The 20,809-nt window shown below is 36.4% G+C and overlaps 1 protein-coding gene across 1 annotated transcript in view; it reads left to right on the top strand.

The window, feature by feature from the left end:
- xpr1b (xenotropic and polytropic retrovirus receptor 1b) overlaps nucleotides 1-20,809 on the top strand; it is a 41,965-nt gene that overhangs the window by 7,473 nt on the left and 13,683 nt on the right. Inside the window, exons 2-6 of the mRNA XM_056472281.1 lie at nucleotides 9,800-9,901; nucleotides 16,652-16,872; nucleotides 20,044-20,193; nucleotides 20,386-20,469; nucleotides 20,569-20,650. Of these exons, the coding sequence (XP_056328256.1) occupies nucleotides 9,800-9,901; nucleotides 16,652-16,872; nucleotides 20,044-20,193; nucleotides 20,386-20,469; nucleotides 20,569-20,650 (639 nt within the window). The remainder of the gene's footprint in view (nucleotides 1-9,799; nucleotides 9,902-16,651; nucleotides 16,873-20,043; nucleotides 20,194-20,385; nucleotides 20,470-20,568; nucleotides 20,651-20,809) is intronic.

Raw genomic sequence — 20,809 nt, 5'->3', positions numbered from 1 at the left:
ACTTGTATTAGTTGGCTGTCAGTACATTAGGTTGTTGTTGTTGGCAGAAAAAGTTGACGTGCTTGCAAAGTTACTTATAGAACGCTTGTTATGGGATCATCATAATTAAGACGTATGAGCAGACAGTCTGCTAATGATAAGTGGTTACATGGTTGTACTTATAGTAAATGTCTCGAAAGGAAACCATGAAAATAAGCCACATTTATTTTTATAAATCTTAAAAAAAAACATTTTTAAGGATTAATGATTTAAGCTAAATGTAGGGTTTACAAGGGTTGTAAAATGTATCTATCAAATGTCTATTTTGCGATTATATTTGTGTGCTTTTGATCGTGTTCTTAAACACATCTGATTGCTCATTGTGTTTGACCTGTGATTGACCTTCACTGCCAATCACAGCCATATCTGTTAAGCACATGAATACAAAGGCCAATCAGTGGTTTTAAAGGGTGCTTTCACACTTGGCTCAATTACCTTTTGTTACCAAAACCAAAATACAGATAGCCACTACTATCTGCTGAAAAAAAAAACAAACATTAAAAACATTCAGAACATCATGTGATGTCTGCAGAAGTCGTTTTTGGTGGGGACAAGTAGACATTATCACTGTTTGCACTGGGTCAGTCCCGCTTGCGGCCAAGGTAATGTGATACACAGACAAACACACACGAATGAACATTATGAAAGCTAAAGTTTGTTGTACAGTTGGCAGTTCATTTCCGTTAGTTGGTATGATTGCATTCATATTAGAAGTCAACCGTACCAGAGTTTGCACTAACCGTACCTCAGACCACCTCTTTCAGGTGGACTCGGGTCCGGTTTACATGTGGCACTCAAGTTCAGAAGCCAGCAAGTTCACACTAGCTAAACGTAGCGGACTATGACGTCAAACCAACCTGGGTGTGGACCAAAAGTGCTAGCATGAAAGCACCCTACGAATGTTAACAGGAAACTGACTATTTATTTATTTATTTTATTATTATTTTTTTTTTTCTGTACCGATTAGTACTGAAGTCGGTATTTGTTCTGAATCCACAGTGAACACACACCCAACTTATCAATACTAACATTTGTGGTCAATACTGTGTTTTGACAATGTTATTGATTAGGTGTTCAGACCGGATTTCAAGTTTTGTGTGATTCTAATCACAGACCTAACCAAAGCAGATACAGCTATCGGTCAGTAAGAATGATCAGGTGACAGATCTATCAGTCAGCCATTGGTCAAAAGTACAGAAGGCCTCAAAGTCCAGTACTGTTACAAGTTACAGATTGAAATAACAGGGTGTCCGTGGGGTCTTAAAAAGTATTTAAAGTTGATAATTCAATTATGAGAAAATTAAGACCCGTAGAACAAAATTAAAAGTCTTAATTGCAATTTACGAGGTCTTAAATTTTGTTCAAGCGTTGTTCAAAGTGTTTGACTCCAAAAAAGCATGCAAGTTAAAGGTTTGATGATAATAATATGAACTTGAAGTGGCGATGAGGTCTTAACATATTCTGATAAGGTCTTTTAAAAAGTCTTAAAAAGGTATTGAAACTATCTTTAGGATTCCTGCAAATACCCTGAATAATCACAGAGTCATTCTATAACATTACACATTCCCTAGAAGATTTGGCTTCACAAGTTCTCAAGTACAGAGGCACGCTGTAGTTTATTATCTCTCTCTCAGGAGCTTCGGGTAAAGAGAGAGCTGTGTATGTTCATCCCTGCTGAGCCAATGTGAAACTGAACTGTGTGTTTACATAGCAGACCAGACACAATGACCTAGCTGAAAGCCTCACTGGGGAGGGTTACCTAAACCAGTACAGCGAGGGACTCCCTGCTGCAGAGCTGGCGTAATCCAGTATTAACACAGGATCAGATCAGATCAAACAGTTTGCATTGTGAAGAACCCAGAATCTTCTTAACCCTTTCATCACAAGCATGGCTTGAGCTGTTCGTAGAAAGTTTTATTTTAAGATTTGGAATGAAAATGAAATTGCTTTAAAACCAATTCAAGATGAAGATGCCTTTCATAGTGAATTTAAATCTGTGTAAGTTAATGAAGAGTGCCATGGCGTTACATTTAGATTTATGCTTGTTGCGCAATAAGAACCAATCACTTGTTTTGCTGTTAGCCAGTGGAAGGCATTTAGATTAGTCACCTTTGAAAGTGCCATAAACAAACAAAAAAAATGAATCAATTTGACAAAGTATAGATGGATATGATGCAATTATGAGATTTATTTTTGCCAGGTAGGAACTTTTGTGACTGACAGTGTGTATCTTGCACTTAAATCTTTGGCTGATTAGGCAGAATGTTTCAGGAATGTTTCAAATTGCAACTAGCGCCGGCACGTCCATAGAGGCGAGATCTAGGGCGGCATAATAGTAAGGGTGGCAAACCCCCCCCGCCCCCCCCCCCCCCCCCATTTAGCGTGAATTCCGCGACCAGCACAACCCCCCCCCCCCCCCCCCCAACCCCCCTCCCAACTACTTATACATGACACTGTATTTTGCTATACAGGTGGAAAAACTGGTTTTTAAGTACCACTGCCTATTGATAATTCATGATAAAACATTCAGTAAATTATCATGCTATGAAAATGTCATGTCTCACACCTACATAATGCATAAAAATGCTAAACCTGTCATTATAATTCCACAATAAATGATATGAAAAGCCTTCAGAAAACATGACTACTTCAAAGAAATGGCTAAAAGGTCTCTAAATCAATGCCACCTTTAAACACCACTAAACCGTTTGTTTGTAAGATAGTACTGGTAGCAGTTTTTTGAATACACTATTGGTTGTGTTTAGGGAAAGGTTTAGGTCAGTGGTTTGCTAGGTGATCTGTATGAGAAGCCAGCCTTCTCATGGACGTGTAGAAGAATGACTTGTATCTAAACATACAACAAAACATACTCTAAGTATGAAATTTCAGATTTGCATAAAACGTAAATAGTGCCCTCTAGTGGAGTTGACATCTAAAACCTACAACAAAACGTACCTTAAGTATATTTCAGATTTTAAAAAATTAAATGTTACCCTCTAATGGATTTGTATCTGAAACATACAGCAAAACGTATCTTAACATATTTCAGATTTACAAAACTGTAAACAGCGCCCTCTAGTAGATTTGTCATCTGAAACATACAAGAAAACGTAACATAAACAACATATTTAAGTTTCAATAAACATAAACAAATCCATGCTCATCTGAAACATACAGCAAATATTATCCTAAGTATCATATTTCAGATTTGCAAAAAATATAAACGGCGCCCTCTAGTGGATTTTTTTTAAAAGCTGAAACATACAACAAAATGTACCCTAATATATTTCAGATTTGCAAAATCAAACAAATACATGCTCATCCGAAACGTCCAACAAATCGTATCCTAAATATCATATTTCATATTTGCAAAAACGTAAATGGCGCCCTCTTGTCGATATGTCATCTGAAACATGCAACCAAACCTATCCTAAATAACATTTCAGATTCACAAAAATATAAGCAGTGGCATCTATTAGTGCAAAAGATCTTTGCCCAAAACGAAACGAACCCGACAGGTTCGGCCTTAATTTCTATAATTTTGTATGGGGTCGGTCCGGGCTTGGACTTGCGCTCTGGCTTGTGCAGTAAATGAACGATCATGTGATGCATTTCAATTAGTATGAGAAAGTAATCAAATCGTTTTTTACAACATTAAAACCCATCCTAAAGGTAAATCAAATAATGACAGGGAAGTCAAAAAGCGAATTTTGCATAGTGGGAAAATGACGAGGTCGAACAATCCTACCCAAAACTTGCAAAATTAGCCAGATCACTAGTACTATGCATCTCAGCCAGTAGCAGCAGCAGTGAAAGGGTGTTTAGTGTTGCTGGACGCACCATTAAGCTCAGGACCGCGCTAAAGAAATCTACAGGGGATTCAAAAAATGTTCGTCCACAAAAACACGTTTACAAAGCCTAATCTTGGTGAGTAAAGGATTTTCAAATTATAACTAAATATTAATTAAATCATAAATGCAAAATGTAGACAGAGTATATAGGCTAATGTTGGCATTATTTTTTTATTATTATTCAGCTTCACCGTCACCTTAAGGCCGTATTGTGAAGAGAAGTGGTGAAACAAATCTCACAAAGCCTTTATTTTAATTTTGTTATTGCCAAATACCAGTCATAATTTAGAATCTATTTTCATTTAAATTGTCAAGAAAGACTCATTTTTATTGGTGTGTTGGCCAATTTAACGGATAAGTGTATGTACCTAGGCCTATTTAGAGTGCTGAGATGTTACGATGTTACAGAGGACTTACTTTAGTTCCAACTTCTAAGTGGCCTAAAGCCTACATTTGTCATGAATAAATTATGTTAAAACACATACAACGACTCATTCTTGAAAAAAGGCAAAAGAGCTGTGTGTGCATGTGGTTCTGGCTTTTAAAAAGCTGTTAATAAAGATGTACTTATCGCGCGTGGGCTGAATTCTGTCAGGCCTAACTTAAATGGCCCGATTAGAGCTCTAGTATCTATTGGATTTATCAACTAAAACGTGCAGCGAAATGTACCTTTGCAAAAAAAAAATAAACGGTGCCCTCTTGTGGACTTGTCATCTGAAACATTCAACAAAAGGTACTCTAAGTTACATATTTCAGATTAGCAAAAGCATAAATGGTGCCCTCTAGTAGATTTGTCATCTAAAACGTGCAATGACACGTACCCTAAGTATCATATTTCAGATTTGCAAAAGCTTAAACAGTGCCCTCTAGTGGATTTGTTATCTGAAACGTCCAACAAAACATACCCGAGGCAATGTATGTTTCGTTTTGTTAAAATATGTAGGCCAAGGCACATATTTCCCATAAGCATGTGCTGCTCAAACTGGATATTCAAAACCGTGCAGTAATGAACTCGCTGAACTTCATAAGGACACCATACCCGAAAAAGATTTTCCTTCATGTTTGCTTCAGGGTTTTATAGTAACTGATAAAGTGTCATATGATAAGTAAGCCACTTGCTTAGAGAGATGTTTGACCCAAAAGGGAACGCTCTGTTGGTGGCAGCTGTTGTTTAGTACTTTGATCAAGGAAGTAGTTGCTTCTAAATCTTATCTCGCTAATAGAATTTGCACAATAATGATCCTGGGCAGATTGAAACATGTAGCTAATTTGTGAACTGAGTCGGTCAAACAGTGTTGCGCAAGTGTTGGATTATGGGCTGTTTTGTGAGTGTAGTGTTTCAAGAAGCACAACTGGAAGTCATGTTTTGCTCTCGTCACATAACGGTGTTTTTCAACCACATGCAGACCACACATTGCGTGAGCTTCGGCAAAAGAAATATGAGTAATAATGTAAACTGTGGATTCCACACACATGTAAAGGTTTTCATTATGTTTTTAGAGAGCAATTCCATGCAAATGTTAACCTTGCAATGGGAAAAAAAATTATCAAAATACCAATAAGTCTTTTTCGCGTAGGCTTGTATTTTACATTAATGCAAAAATACTCAAAACTAAGGCTGCAACTAACAATTATTTTAATAATCCATTTATCTGTCGATTATTTTTTCGATTAATTGATGAATTGGATAAAAACGGCATTCATTTTCAACCGTTTATTCAAAAAAGCTCATCCATGAGCTTTTATAATAATAATAATAATAATAATAATAATAATAATAATAAACAAATGTAGTTTTTGCCTGTTTTCAATCCAAATATCTAAATATTTTTAAATCAAGATACATACTAGACACATGAAATAGCATAAGAAATTATGTCTTGTTTTCTGGGGAAAAAAAACTCGCAATTAAGTGATTGTTTGCTTGAAACAAGTTAAATTATTTGTGAATTGGGTAAGAAAAATAATCTTAATGAGATCTAATCTCAAACAGAAGTTTTACCAGTTCACATAAACGTGTAAGTGATTGTGATCTATAACATGAGATGGTCGTCGCCATGTTTACTTGCGGCCGCACGTTTGCCTTATTCATAAAAGCAGAACACACAGGATTCAGCACGTAAGTTCACCAGTTACTCACCAAATACATGCAAGTAAGTGGCTGGTGAACGTAGAGAGGAGTAGATTCCACTTTATAGTTACTTTATCTGTAATGTGTATCTGATATGACAAAAACACATCAGCAAATTAAATTTGAATGGATTGTTAGACTTCTATGTGTGTTTTACAAACTCTAAATGTATTGTTTTACTAGTACAAGTGTGTATTTACATGTCTAAAGCATAAATTAAGCATTAGGCTGTTAAAACACTGCGTAATTGTGATAATATAACACGTCTTTCTCAGCGGAGTTAAGTTGGTTTTGTTTTCAGAAAAAAAAATGGCACCAGGGGCTTTACGGTCCTCACTTCAAAACGAAATAAAAGTAGGACCCTGCTGTTGAACTCCCTTCCTCCTCATCCCTGTCTATAGGGTGCCGAACTCTGTGTCAGTGCGAGAGGGACCGTGTTCACTCCGCTCCGCGCTGAACGAAAGTGGTTTTTAATAATCAAACGTCCCCTTGTCGCGCGACACAACGAATCGATTATGAAATTCGTTGCCAACGCTTTTAGTAATCGATTTAATTGATTCGTTGTTGCAGCCCTACTCAAAACTGTGTCTGTCAGTGTTTTCAAACAATTATATTTGATTTACCAAAGTCACACAATTGGCAATTTCACGTCTGTCACATCCATAATGGAGAGGTGTTGCATCCATAACAAAGCTGTTTCCTCCTAAATTAAATGAAATGAATCATTTTTGTTCTATAGTAGGGGTGGAGGTGGTGGGGGTGGGGGGCTGGGGTGCAGTTTAATTCACAGAATTTCTATAAAGTATGTTGTATACTGTATACTTCCTTAACACTTTTTATTTTCCTCATTTAACCCTTGTGCACTGTTCAAATTTTTTACCCTTTTGTTATGTTAGATATAAAAACATCCACATTAAACCGCTGTAAAAATGCATGAGATAAATATTTTTTTCTTTGTTAATCAACCTCTGTCCTGATCAAAACTATTAAATATTTGTAAAAATTACAGTGGGAAAAAAAACACACAATGACGTGTTTTCAATATATAAAGTAATTGTGGACTAGATTTTTTACCTTTTATCACAGTCTTGGACATGTGAACGATTATTAATAGGGGTGTAACGGGTCACGGTTGATCTTTGATTCATACAGTTCACACAGTTTGGAACGCACGTGACCCATAGATTAATAACGTTTTTTGAACTTGTTAATTCAACATTTATAACATTTGCTAAGAGATCGCCTCCCTCGTCATTCAAATCATGTGTATGAAAGCATTTCCCTGTAAAATATAATGAGGATGGAAAAAGTTGTGGTGGGACCTACCTAAATGCTTTCTCAGGTCGTTAATAAAGGTGTTTTCTGTCACTGTTTGTTTAGACTGCATTAAAGCCTTTAGTGTAAAGCTGCACAGTTAAACATTAAAAGATCGTGATCTTAATTCAAACCCGCTCAACATGAATGATAAATTATAATGGTTTGCATTTGTTTATTAATGAATGAATAAATAAAAAATAAATATCTGATGCATTTTTACAGCAGTTTGATTCAGTGGATGTTTTCCTCCTGAACATAACAAAAGAGTAGTAAATTTGCCCAGAGTGTACAGAGTTCTTTAAAAAATTCAAAGCATTTTCTCGAAATATGTGTCAAAATAAGATTTGTCACCAAAAATCCTTCTGCTAGCTGAAACGCAGAAAAAGTTATGGCCAAATTAGCACTCAAAATCACCCCAGAGTGGATGAAACGTCCCTAAAAGCACACAAGGGTTAAACTATATATGTTTACAGATTGATATTTATCTGATCCCTTAACTCTGTGGTTAGTAGTTTTGGAAAATATAATCAGATGTTCAAATATAATGTTTACATACTGTATACTTTCTTTTTGAATTTAGGTTTTAGGTTTTTACTGCAAATGTCACATCCATAACGCTGGGACTGCTCTAGAGTCACACTTGAAACGCTGCTGAACGCCGATATGAAACACCCAGTTTAGGAGACAATGTGCTTAAAATGTTCTTAGGGTAAAACGATATTTTATTTCAAGCCGTGAGTCACTTTTCCTAGTCTGAGAGTCCCAAGATAATGATTCATTGTCTGTGTGTCTGGACAGTATCAGCCAGACTGACTGTCACTGCAATCTGTAGTTTGTCCATCGGAGGGGAATATCATGAAGTGATGTCTCTATGGTGTCAGAAGTATTTACAGTCAACAGAAACGTCACATGCCCTCTAACTGTAAATGTTTGAAGTCATGACCCATGAACTGTTATGATTATTGTGATTTAACACCTAGTTGAGTTAATTAGCCTTGACTCTTGCTTCTCAGACTAAGGATCTTCGAAAGACATGACGTAGAATAATTATACAGGGATTTCCTAAAGTAGTACTTGAACTTAAATGAAAATTCTGTCAAATACTCCACATCAAGCTGTTTAAAACCTGTATGCCACCTTTTTTTCTTTTACAAACTATTAAAATGTTTGTGGTTTTGGTTTGATTATTGATTTGACATATTTTTTGCCTATTAATTTGTATTATTTTATTCATTATTTTTGATAGAAATTAACACTTTTATCAAGTAAATAAAATAATTTGTTTTAATTTGTAAAACATTTATTTAAAAAAAAAAGAAACAAAATTTGAGTTTTTTTTTAGAAAAAATTAGTAGAGTTAACGTAATATTACCTGCTTGCAGACTTTATAGTTTGCATTATGATGTTTACAACCTAAATCAGGGGTCACCAAACGTATTCCTGGAGGGCCGGTGTCCTGCAGATTTTAGCTCAAACTCTAATCAAACACACCTGAACAAACTAATCAAGGTCTTACTAGGTATACTTGAAACACCCAGGCAGGTGTTTTGAGGCAAGTTGGAGCTAAACCCTGGAGGGACACTGGCCCTCCTGGACCGAGATTGGTGACCCCTGACCTAAATGATGACTTTATTTGATTTACTAACAGTTGAGTAGTCTTCAGGTGACCAATTTCTTATCAACTGTCAAATGATACGCTTATATTGTAATATTATCTTGCAATAATATCCCTATGATGTTCATTATAAGCACAAGATGTAATGTGGTATATGCCGAAGCATGCTAAAAGGACTTTTAATTTGCCAGTAACCTGGGTTAATCGTTTCCGGTGAATTGAATGCCAATGCAAAATCGGCGCGTTTAAGGTCTGTTTTCTTTAAAAATCAGCTATCTCCACTGGCTGAGTGATATCCGATATAAAGTGGGTCTCAGATTGTACAAGAAGCACTGCATTAAATTACATTTTCCCCACCATGTCTTTATAATATGAACATTTATTTTAACCCAGTACATTCAATAGAGCTTCTGCGCTAGCCTGCCGAATCTGACGGGCGCATGCGAGCAAACGGCTTTTTGTCTCGTTTTACGCTTGAGCAACTGAATGAATGCCAAAGTCTATTTAGCTGATTGTATTTTAATTACATTACAACATCGATGCTGTAAAAGAAACCATATAAAATGGAAAAAACTCACAATAACAGGTCACCGGAAGTTTATCAGCATGGGAAATGCACTAGCTCGGCATATACCCTATTGCCACCTGGTTAGTTGCATCTGCTTAACTGTTACCACATAAGAAACCACATAACATTATAGCCTTTCGCTACGTCAATATTTGGACTCGCTCATCTCTGGCTGCTAACAGAATACTTTCTAAATAATGCCCTTGAAATTCTAGCATTGCTGCTTTTGTTTCCATTAAATCAGGATTACTTTCTCACACTTGTTTTTTTGCTTTTAGTCACAGATGAAGACACCGTCAAGAGATACTATGCCAAGTTTGAGGAGAAGTTCTTCCAAACGTGTGAGAAGGAGCTGGCCAAAATCAACACTTTTTATTCTGGTAAGAAAGTGCAACCATGAGACGTGCTTGAAGTAAAGCTGACGGTTTGTCTCTGATGCCTGCTGTTTTCATTTCTTGTCATTATTAGTATTTACACTGACGGATTACCCATCACGCAGAGATTTGACTTGAATGAAAACAGACATTAAAGCTTCAGAGTCCAAGCCGGGACTGGCATTAAACCAGGTGGTTTTATTAAAGAGTGTTATTTCATTATATCCCTGCAATTAACCACCTGCCTTCTCGCTCTGTCAGTCACACTGTTCGCCTTGGTGCTTTTTAGACCTGCAGATCAATTATTTTGTTCTCAGAAGTTTCATTTATTATCTTGTTTTGCTTTCACTGGGCAAGGCTCAAGATTGCGATCATTCTGTTTGCAAATGAAGAGTTCAGATGCAAAAACCTCTAAGTGCTGTCTGAAATTTCCATCAAAAGTAGCATTTTTGTCAGACTCCTATGTTTATATTGAAATATTTCATTTTAAAGAGTGTATTCTTTGCCATAAACTTGAAATGACTGAACCTACACACAGGAGCCTGGTAAAATGCTTACTTTTGAAGGAAGTTTCAAATGGCTTTTAGAGGTTTTTGCATCTGAACTCTTCATATGTTCTCTGATATTTAATATTTGTGACCTAAAAAGTATAATTATTGTTGTCTGACTTGTTTTACTAAAAAACATTAAATTGCTGCGCAGACATCTGTGAGTGATCCAGCACACCACGACTCTCTTACTTTCTTTATTTTATTTTTTTTAAGGGAAGCACCAATCCTGATACTTGGATCAGATATCGGTTCAATACTTCATATTTTTGCTGGATCTGGAATCGGCCAGCTGGTACCGATCCAAATCCAAATCTTGTGCATATTGCGCTATATTCTGTGTAATTTATAAGCCAACAAAAGCCATGAAGGTAACCTATTATAAGGCACTAGAAAGTTGTCATGTAGGCCTACTAGAGATGCCACAATTCTCAATATAATATTGAACCATTCGGTACGACATCCACGGTTCAATACGCACTTGTGAATTGCGTTTATTTCGGTTTTGCGTTTAAATAATTTATGTGCATTTTATATCCCTGAATTGACTGTTTGTCTGTGCCTGTAAGTCTAAGAGCTGAGATGAGGAAACTATTCGAGTAAATATTCAATCACTATGCTCTAAAGTTAGGGGGCGCTTAACCATCATTCCACACTTTAACATGGCGAGCGGCGGTGAAGAGAGGCAACAGTACGAGGCATCACTACTTACTTCTATTTTTTAAAAATATATTTATTATCTGTTTTTTTGTCCTGTCTCTGTTATCCTGTTGCACTGTAGAAGCTCTGTCACGAAAACAAATTCCTCGTATGTGTGAACATACCTGGCAATAAAGCTCTTTCTGATTCTGATTCTGAGAACTCACCGGCGTTTTTCAAATCTGCGGTGTGAGGACATTTCGTTTTTGCCGTGGAGTATAATGCCAATGACAGAAAAAACGGTGAACAAAAAATGACTGTGTGTAAGCATTGTTTTACACGTACTGTATAACCATTACTGCATATCTGCAGCGCCATCACCCAGCAATATCACTATCTGAAAACAGGATAGCAGAGACGGTAATAAAGTCCTCCAATAAACAACAATCCCTTGCTGAATCCTTTTAGCAAACGTACCCAACTGGATCCAAGACACGCATAAAAATAACAAAGGCAGTGGTGGTGTTCATTGCTAAAGATTTCCAGCAGTTTTCGGTGATTGGAGATGCGGGCTTTTGTCATCTTATAAAAGCACTCGATCCGAGTTACAGACTACCGTCCTTGCACTTTTTTCAGCACCGAGATAGTTAAGATGGTTTATTTATGTTTACTAATGTACAGATATGTTTATTGAAATGGTCAATTCATGTTTATTAACCTCACATGTATGTTTATTATAAGAATGTAGGAATTTATCTGTTCCCCAGTTTGTACATAGGCTACTAGCAGCCGAGATTTCAGTATACATTTTTTTTTTTATTCAATACATAAGGAACTAGTTTACCTTTTTTGGCTTTAAGGTAAAACAAATGTGTATTGCAATAAATTGTTTACATTTTTTTCTCCTTAACCTCTAACTGATCCTATTGCCTAAGCATAGAATAACAAAAAACAAATGTGTCGAACCATCAGAACCGAACCGAAAACCGTGTTAAAAAAAACGAGGTTTGTATTGTACCGTAGACTAACTGTATTGTTGCATCCCTAATGCCTACTATATCCCAAATATTCTGAAGCCATTCTATAGTTTAATGTAAGGTACAGATGAATATTCAAATGCTTAAATTCATGTTCAATTTAGCGCTTCCCGCGGCCTTGCCTGTCAATCGTTCTCCATTCATTTCATTCCAGTGTTCGTTTACGACAACACGACAAACATTCTCCAAGACTATTTGTTCCTATTAGTTTAAATAATCAGAGGATAAATGCATTTAGTTTTGCATTAAACGGCTTCATTTTGATCTCCAACAAGGAGCTCATTGCTGTCTCTAAATCATGTTGCGCTGTGTGTTAGATCAGCAGATCACATTCACAACACTGGAGTAGAGAGGGTTATTACCTGCTCTTTACTCACAAAGTAGGCCTACCTGAAATTTTAAATTAGAAAAGGCTCAATAATACATTGGACAAATCCTCAACGCACTCATTTCTTCCCTTTGTGCTGTTCAGTTTTGGAAGTGTCTGCAGATACCGGATGGCTGCACGCTGTCTCGACGCGATGTTCGCTGCTCCGGAAAATTATTCTCACAATAGGTTTCAGTTCTCATATCCTTCCGACCGAGTTTATTCTTCCGAGGGGAATTCTTTCAATGCTGCGAATAGTTTGTAAAGCCTGGCTCGTTAAAGTCAAAGTAGTTGAATAAATTAATAAAAGTGAAACTGACGGACACCGTATGGATTGTCATTAACATAAAATTATTTAGCCTTACATAGGTTACTCTGAAACTGTGAATGTTTCACTGTAATTTTATTCATATTAATATTTTATTTATCAGACCGTGTTTTGGCGCTGAATCAGAGAAGCAGACCTTGTTTTGAACTTCACCTCAAATTCATTCTTGTTTATTTTGTAGATAACTGACCAACAAAAAATACATGAAAATTAAGAAACAAAATGAAATTCGTTCCATAACGATATTTTTTAAGACAAAAATTACTTTTTAGACAAAAGTAGATGAACGATGAACACAACTGCATGATTTGTTTTGCTCCATGGAAAATAAGGATTTAATTAATGCTCCACTGTAGTTGTTGTATTACAAACCTGTCATATATTTGCAACATGTTTAATATAAGTCATTATTTTAAAGATTATGTCTTGAGCATCTGATTTTTTTTTTCTCTGTGCTGATGTGCTTTCATTTTCTCAGTCTCGCTCACAACGAGATTAGGCGAGGGAATGATTAGGTAAAACTGGCCTTAAACAGTTTAGTTTAGTCTGCGTCAAACCTGCAGGAGAATATCAGGCTTTGCTAAAAGGCTGGTTATTTTACCAGCAATGAGGTTTAATAATGGTAGCCTATTACAGATTTCAAAGAACAATCTTAATATTAAAAAAGAAGACAAGAGCTGGACCACAACAGATCATATAAATGTCGTAATAAATGCTCAAATAATGTAGCCTAGTTTACAGAAAGCATCATGTTTTTAGTTCGATTGTGTGTCTGGCATGTGTAGTAGGCCTATAGGTCTGTTATTTTCACTAAATAAGATATATTATTTGAGTTTATCATGACAACTATAGAAACTGTATTATGTTAAAAGAAAAAAGAAAAATGGCACAGTATCTGTATCAGGCGATACTCAGAATTTTGGTATCGCGATGTACCAATCGCAAAAAAATGGTACCGGTACATCCCTACTTTTTTTTTTAGTTTTATTTTTTTCTTTAGAAGCCAATAACTCCACATCAGCACAATACATCTGCACTACAAAAGATATGTAGCAATGCAAGACTTGTTTAGGAACAGTTAAAAGAATTTTCACTTGCCTGATCCAGCCAGAAATGTTAACTTTAAGTGTATCAGCAGCTCTGTTCAAGTGCAGTAAGCCATAATGGAGGTCTTAGCTGGAATCAGTCGTGTAGCTTGAGGTTGAGGTCGTCCTTTGTACACGATTTGGTTACAGACTGGATCCAAGATTATGTGAACATTTGAGATAAGGAGAGACAGACAGACTAACATGAGCGCAGATGTCATTCTCATTACAGTGTTGTTTTGAGTAGTATTCCCAGTTGCCCTGATTAGTGCAAAAAAATCCCATAAGGCATTTGAATTTTGAGGTTTTGTTTTTGTTTTACTGTATAGAATAAACTTTTTTACTTGTAAAACAAACCTAATTTACTTGATAGAGGAAAGAGATGTGTCTTTTAGTCTTGATTTAAATGAACAAGAGTGTTCTGCTTACAGAACTATGATAAGTTAACTGCATTCACATCACCGCTGGCAAAATTGTCAAAGTAGCTGACAACCATTCATCGTGGTGTGTTTTGGATGGTGTTAGCCAGGGGTGAGGCCAGAAATTTTAAATTGGGTGGACTGTGTTAAAATAAGGGTGGAACTTGGTGCCTACTCCTTAACTATGTGTGAAATAACTACTATCGTGTGTCAGGCTTTTCAGCCCAAAGAAAAAGTGCATCAAGCGTGCAAAAGCATTTACTTTGTCATAGCGGATCTTATCATTGAAGATCGTAAGGCAAAAATGCAGATTTTCCTTCTGAATTTTTTATGCCGCATTATGAAATAAGCGGATGTCTAATATTTACAGATTTCTTGCAAGATAACGTGTAAAATACAGACAGTCGCCAAAACATTAGGCTACAATAAAAGCTGCCAAATGAGTTTTTTTTATTTAATACTGAAAACAACGAGATTATAACAGCCTATTATCATACCTCATCTTACACTACTCATTTTATTGCTTATAACCTCCTTTTTTGACCTTTAAATAAGAATAGTGAGTTGGACAGTTTCATTTTCAGAGCTGCTGCCTCAGTCAAATCAAGCCAAATAAATAAATAAAAAAACGTTTGTATGAGCGAAGTGATGACTCTGAGCAACGGCTGGACAATTCCATTTTCGTGCAGTGGAGGGGGATTTAAAAGAATTCAAATTTTATTAATAAACAATCAATAAAGGATGCTGTTAATCATCAATATTTAATTTTACTACAGTTAAATTTCTACGTTAATTACATGCCTTCTATTTAGGATGTGCCATAATAAAAAAAATTTTTTGCCTGGGTGGGCCAGCCTTCAGCTTGTGTTGGCCAGTGCCACCCTGGCTCTTATGTAGCCTCGCCACTGGTGTGAACATCAGGGGGAGTTGAAATGAAGTCAACTTTATGCTAATGAGCTATGACGCAGTTCGCTGGCAACCTATTGGAACGTCAAGTCCACCGCTTGAGAGGGTTCCAGAGAATGCTGTCAAATAAACTTTGAACATGATGTAATTTGAAGACCAAAGCAATTAAGCGTCTTCTATAAACACCATGTTGAAATTAGATTAGCACTTGAGCACAAGCCTCACTACACAAACGACTTTTAATCAGTTTATTTTGTTACAAAACATGTAAACATATTGGATAATCAGAGTGCCAATGACTTGGAGGTAAAGCTTTCACCTGCTGTGGTGCTGTGAAAGCACAGCTTCATTGGCTGGGCAATTATGACGCACTCGCCGGTGGAGGTGTGAACACACGGTACGACTGTTCCACATTTTAGGTGCCTGAAAAGAAAAGGATCTAACACCTGCAGTCGATTTTTGATATGATTTTGATGTTCAGATCGGATCACGTGATTGGAAATCGGGCCCTATCACGCGGTTTCAGACTCGATCGGAATCGGACGTTACCTCCCGATCAGGACTCGAATTAATATATATATATATATTTATATATATATATATATATATATATATATATATATATATATATATATATATATATATATATATATATATATAATTATTATAATTATATACATATAACTATTATAATTATTATTTTTATAATTTTTTTATTTATTTATATAATTATTTATTTATTTATTATTATTTATTTATTTATTTTTTTTTACTTTATTTATTTTATTTTATACTTTTTTTAAAAAAAAACAGCATGACATCACTTTGTTGCACAGATACTATGGGTTAAATGCCAACAAAGTAGAACACGGAAGCAGCTTGAAATACAAAGCGCGAGTATGTCTGTGGTCTGGAAGTATTATAAAGTTGATGACGACAGCATTTCCATAACAAACTGTGAGATATGTAAACTTGGGATTGCTTGCCGGGTATTTTAAGTTGTGGTGTTATTTATTTTCATATTAGATTTTTTTTTTTGTATATTTACTGTTGTAAAGTCCAAAAGTGAAGAATTGATGTTATTTATTACTTGATTGTTAAAGCTACCTCACATAAGTGCTCTGTTTGTTAATAGATTTGTTAAATGTTAAAATAAAGTGACTTAAATAAAGAAATAAGGAACATCCTGGATCTGTTTCTTTGTTCTTCTTTATTCTTTTTTATGTATTATAGAGATATCGGATCGAGTTTCAGTATTGGTAGATACTCAAAATCAAATGACTTGGACTCAAGGGCAAAAAAAAACTGATCAGGACATCCCTAATAATGAATGTGAAGGGCTGTAATTAAACAGGAGCTTTCTCAAATATAGTGTATAAATGTAGCCTGTTCCATCACATAATGACAGTTCTTCTTTTATGACACAGAGAAGCTTGCAGAAGCACAGCGGCGTTTCGCCACACTGCAGAATGAGCTGCAGTCCTCTCTGGATGCACAGCGGGAGAGCAGCCGAGCTTCAGGTCTGCGCCACCGTCGCACTGTCTTCCACCTGTCGCAACAGGAACGCTGCAAACATCGCAATATCAAAGACCTGCAGCTGGCCTTCAGTGAGTTCTACCTCAGCCTCATCCTGCTGCAGAACTACCAGGTATGGATACAGAAAAAGGCAACATTCATAATGCAAGTCTTGGTGCTTGTTTATGATTGTTCAGGGGTTGATATTATGCATGTGACCAGTTTTAGATTTGAGCCCTATCAGTGCTTCCCACACATAGACTTTACTTAGGCGGGCCGCCCAGGTATATTTGGTGGTGACGCATGAATAATACCATTATTATCATTGTATTAGTCCAAGAAAGCCAAACATTTACAATCAATTAACCAGTGGAAAAATCTTCTCTTGCTCTGCACGTTTCCTACTGCTGGTTCTGTGTGCGAGAAGCGTCAGCGCTCACACAATCTCACATGCGCTGCAGACCCACAGAGATGTGCCTTTTGCGCCAAAATGCATCCGACCGTATTTTTTGAATATCCTAATATATCCGGGATTTGGCTTTTACTTTTACCTTCTAAAGTTGCCGTTATTTGTATGCATTTTTGCATTACCTTTTCGCAACTGACTCCATATGCACAGCCATGAGAGAAACAATAAGTGATTAATCATTTAATAAACGACTATATACTCGGAGATAGCAAAATAAAATGGCGACAAAATATTTGTACACCATTAGAAATGGCTTGTCAACAAATTTGCCTTATACAAATAATCTGCACTTTTTATTTTAGTAATTATTATAATTTTCAGCAATAATGTCTTTTTTTTTTATTCCATTTTTCAGTTTTTTATTTCTCATTTGCTGTATATTTTATTCATTTAATGATGTTTATATATTACATACTTTATACATATCTAAAATGCTTTGGTAATGCTGTATGTCATGCCAGTCAAGCAACTTTAGAGAGAGAGAGAAAGAGAGCAGCCTTTACCTGTCAGTGGGTGCACATGGCTCCTAAAGAGCATAAAAGTAAGAGAAACAGTCTTTTTTAAATAACTTTGAAACCATTGAAAAGAAAAGGTGTATAACATCAAATCACATTACTTTTTTGTTTGTCGCATGTAGTTGATCATTTAGGTGCTGTGGGTAAAAGATGCGTTTCAATCCGGCTACCACCGCAAGTATATTTCAAACCTATGGGAAGCACTGCCTATTATACAAAAATCACTTTTATAAGGGGTTTAAACACAGATGTGTGGCAGCAGTGTGTTGGTATAGCTAGCCTTTAATGGTAAAAATTACAAAATTAAATTTTTTATAATCACACTTGATAAAAACGGTCTGCAGAAGCACTTTCATTTACATTCTCCCTTTGTACGTATCATCAGAGGGGGAAAGCCCCGCCCATTAATGACGATTTATCCCTCATTAGCATAAACAGCCCTGAGTGAGAAGCAGGTGTCTGCCATTAGAGTTTTCGCCTGCTGAAGATAATGACAAAGAGGATTAACGTGGAGTTTTAGGATGCACAAATGAACACCATAGTCTTTATAGACTTAAGCATTCTGAGATGCTTCTTTTCACGTTTTCAGTTAAGTGTTAGTCCTGTTTTGGAATCTGCCACTATGCTGACACACAGGTGTTTTTATTTTAGCTCCGCCCTTATTTGAAAAGAGCACGATCTCATTTGAATTTAAAGCGACAGTCACCAAAATAGCACTGTTTGAATCAAAGCCTTAAAGGGGCAGATTCAAAGAGTTCTAAAGCATTATTTGTATAGTGTTTTGAGCTGTTTACATACACACTCTAGAAACACCAGACTTATTTTACATCTGGTAAAAAGAGGCATGAAATGGCTCCTTTAATATGTTTATATGTTAAATATGTTTTTAATACGTACTAGTTACTTTAAGACATAGGTCTCAAACTGGATTCCTGGAGGGCCGCAGCTCTGCACAGTTTTGCTCCAACCCTAATCAAACACAGCTGATTCAAATAATCAAGGTGTTCGAGGCTACTAGAGACAATTATGGCTTGTTTCCACGGAGTGGTACAGTAATGTACGGTACGGGTCTCCTTTATCAGGCAGTTAAGCAGTTTTCACTGCTGAAAAGGAACCAATGGTACTCTTTATGGTGGGTGTGGTGTACAACAGAAAGTTTCCGACGATGTCATTTTCGCTCAGGAAAATGTCTTCAGTAAAGCTGTGCGGGTCGTTCACATATCATATGAGAAGCACTTCTCACAAAACAGATGCTTTATACACATAAATACTTCTGTATAAATGTTTATTACTAACTTTTCTATGAACATGAGTTGATTAAAACTGCAGATCAATAAAGTGTAAAATACAGCCTACTGTACTGTCTGTAATTATATAAAATAAATAAATAAATGCAACATATATGAACACATACAGCCCCTTACACTCTCCGACATGTTACCAATTACAGAAAAACTACACGCAGCATACATTTAGTCCTTATTTAAGTTAAAAAACAACACAAAATATAGCCCACAGTCAGTGCAAACCTCTCATATGTGTCTTTAATCTTCAGCAGCTCATGTAGCCTCTCTAGGAAAGTCATCATTTGCTGCTGTTTTTTCCGGCTTCTCCTTTGTGTTTTCACGCTTCACTCGTTTGTTCCTTTCTGACAGGATCGGATATCAAAGTGCTTCAATGATCACAAGCATGTTAATTAATATGAGCTCAAAAAGTTTGTTATTTCAAATATAGACGTGATCGCGGGCTCTCTGGACAAAGTGAAACCACTGGCACTTTTATACGGGCTCGTAAAACAACAATAGGACACAGCAGATTTTGTTCTTCTTGGCTTTGTGGCTGTTCATCAAGACGACTAGGTTTGTTTGAGCTCTGGTCGACCATGGCTCGTTATTATGTTTAAATATTATATATTATTACAGTGTAATGTCTCGGCTGTGTATTTAAAACGTGGCGGTTCCTTTGTTTTCATTCTGGCTTGTTGCGCGAGCGAATTACGAATCTCTGTAAACCAATAGCATTCGGCGGCAAAGGGTAACGAAAAAGTGGTATGGTTCGGTACGCCTTTTGACAGTGGAAACGACCATAAAAGCAAACCATACCGTACCGTACCACTCAGTGGAAACGGGCTATTAAGCAGGTGTGAGTTGGAGGTGGTTAGAGTTAAACTGCAGAGCTGCAGTCCTACAGGAATTGAGTTTGCTCTAACACATATGAGCACATAAAAGTATTTGGAACAAAAGTAGTTTTGTTTTTTCTTAGTTTCTAATGGGCTGTGTTTTACATCATATTTACAGTGTTAATTCTCTCTTCTTTTCAGAATCTAAACTTCACAGGTTTTCGGAAGATTTTAAAGAAACATGACAAGATCTTTGAGACTTCTCGAGGCGCAGATTGGCGCGTGGCCCATGTCGAAGTGGCTCCTTTTTACACCTGTAAAAAGATCACACAGCTTATCTCTGAAACTGAGGTACCATTGCACTCGAAAACACTCATTCCAATTTAAAGTACCGTGATTTTAAGATACAAAAAAAATTAATGTCTCACTGTTTTAAAATGAATTTAATTGCGCTTTATACAATATAAGATACACACTTTTGCTTTGAAGTATCACTCTAGCGCAACGCTTGATTATTCTGACTGCATGTTTTGAAATTTGCAGACTCTTGTTACCACAGAGCTGGAAGGAGGTGACCGACAGAAAGCCATGAAAAGGCTCCGAGTTCCTCCACTGGGAGCTGCGCAGGTAGAAAAACCCAAGATCTTTACTACAACACATTTTCATTATTTGCCATTAAAAGGACATGAAGATCTCACCTCCCTGTGCTCTTTTTTTTTTTTTTAGCCTGCACCAGCATGGACCACTTTTAGAGTAGGACTGTACTGCGGTGTTTTCGTCGCTTTAACAGTGACCGTCATCATCGCAGGTATATAATTTTATGCCATTTAGGTTGCTTTACGTTTCTCTATTATGTCTAATATTCAAGTCAAGACGGTTCTTGCCTAAATTACCACATCATGATAGCAACACACATGGTATCCTATTCTCTACATCTCTCTCAGTTGTTCAGTACTTTTGCTGATTT

Source organism: Danio aesculapii, chromosome 2 (assembly GCF_903798145.1).
Source record: "Danio aesculapii chromosome 2, fDanAes4.1, whole genome shotgun sequence".
Classification (NCBI taxonomy): domain Eukaryota; kingdom Metazoa; phylum Chordata; class Actinopteri; order Cypriniformes; family Danionidae; genus Danio; species Danio aesculapii.
Note: the sequence above shows the minus strand (reverse complement) of the source record. Positions and strands in the feature narration are given on the sequence as shown.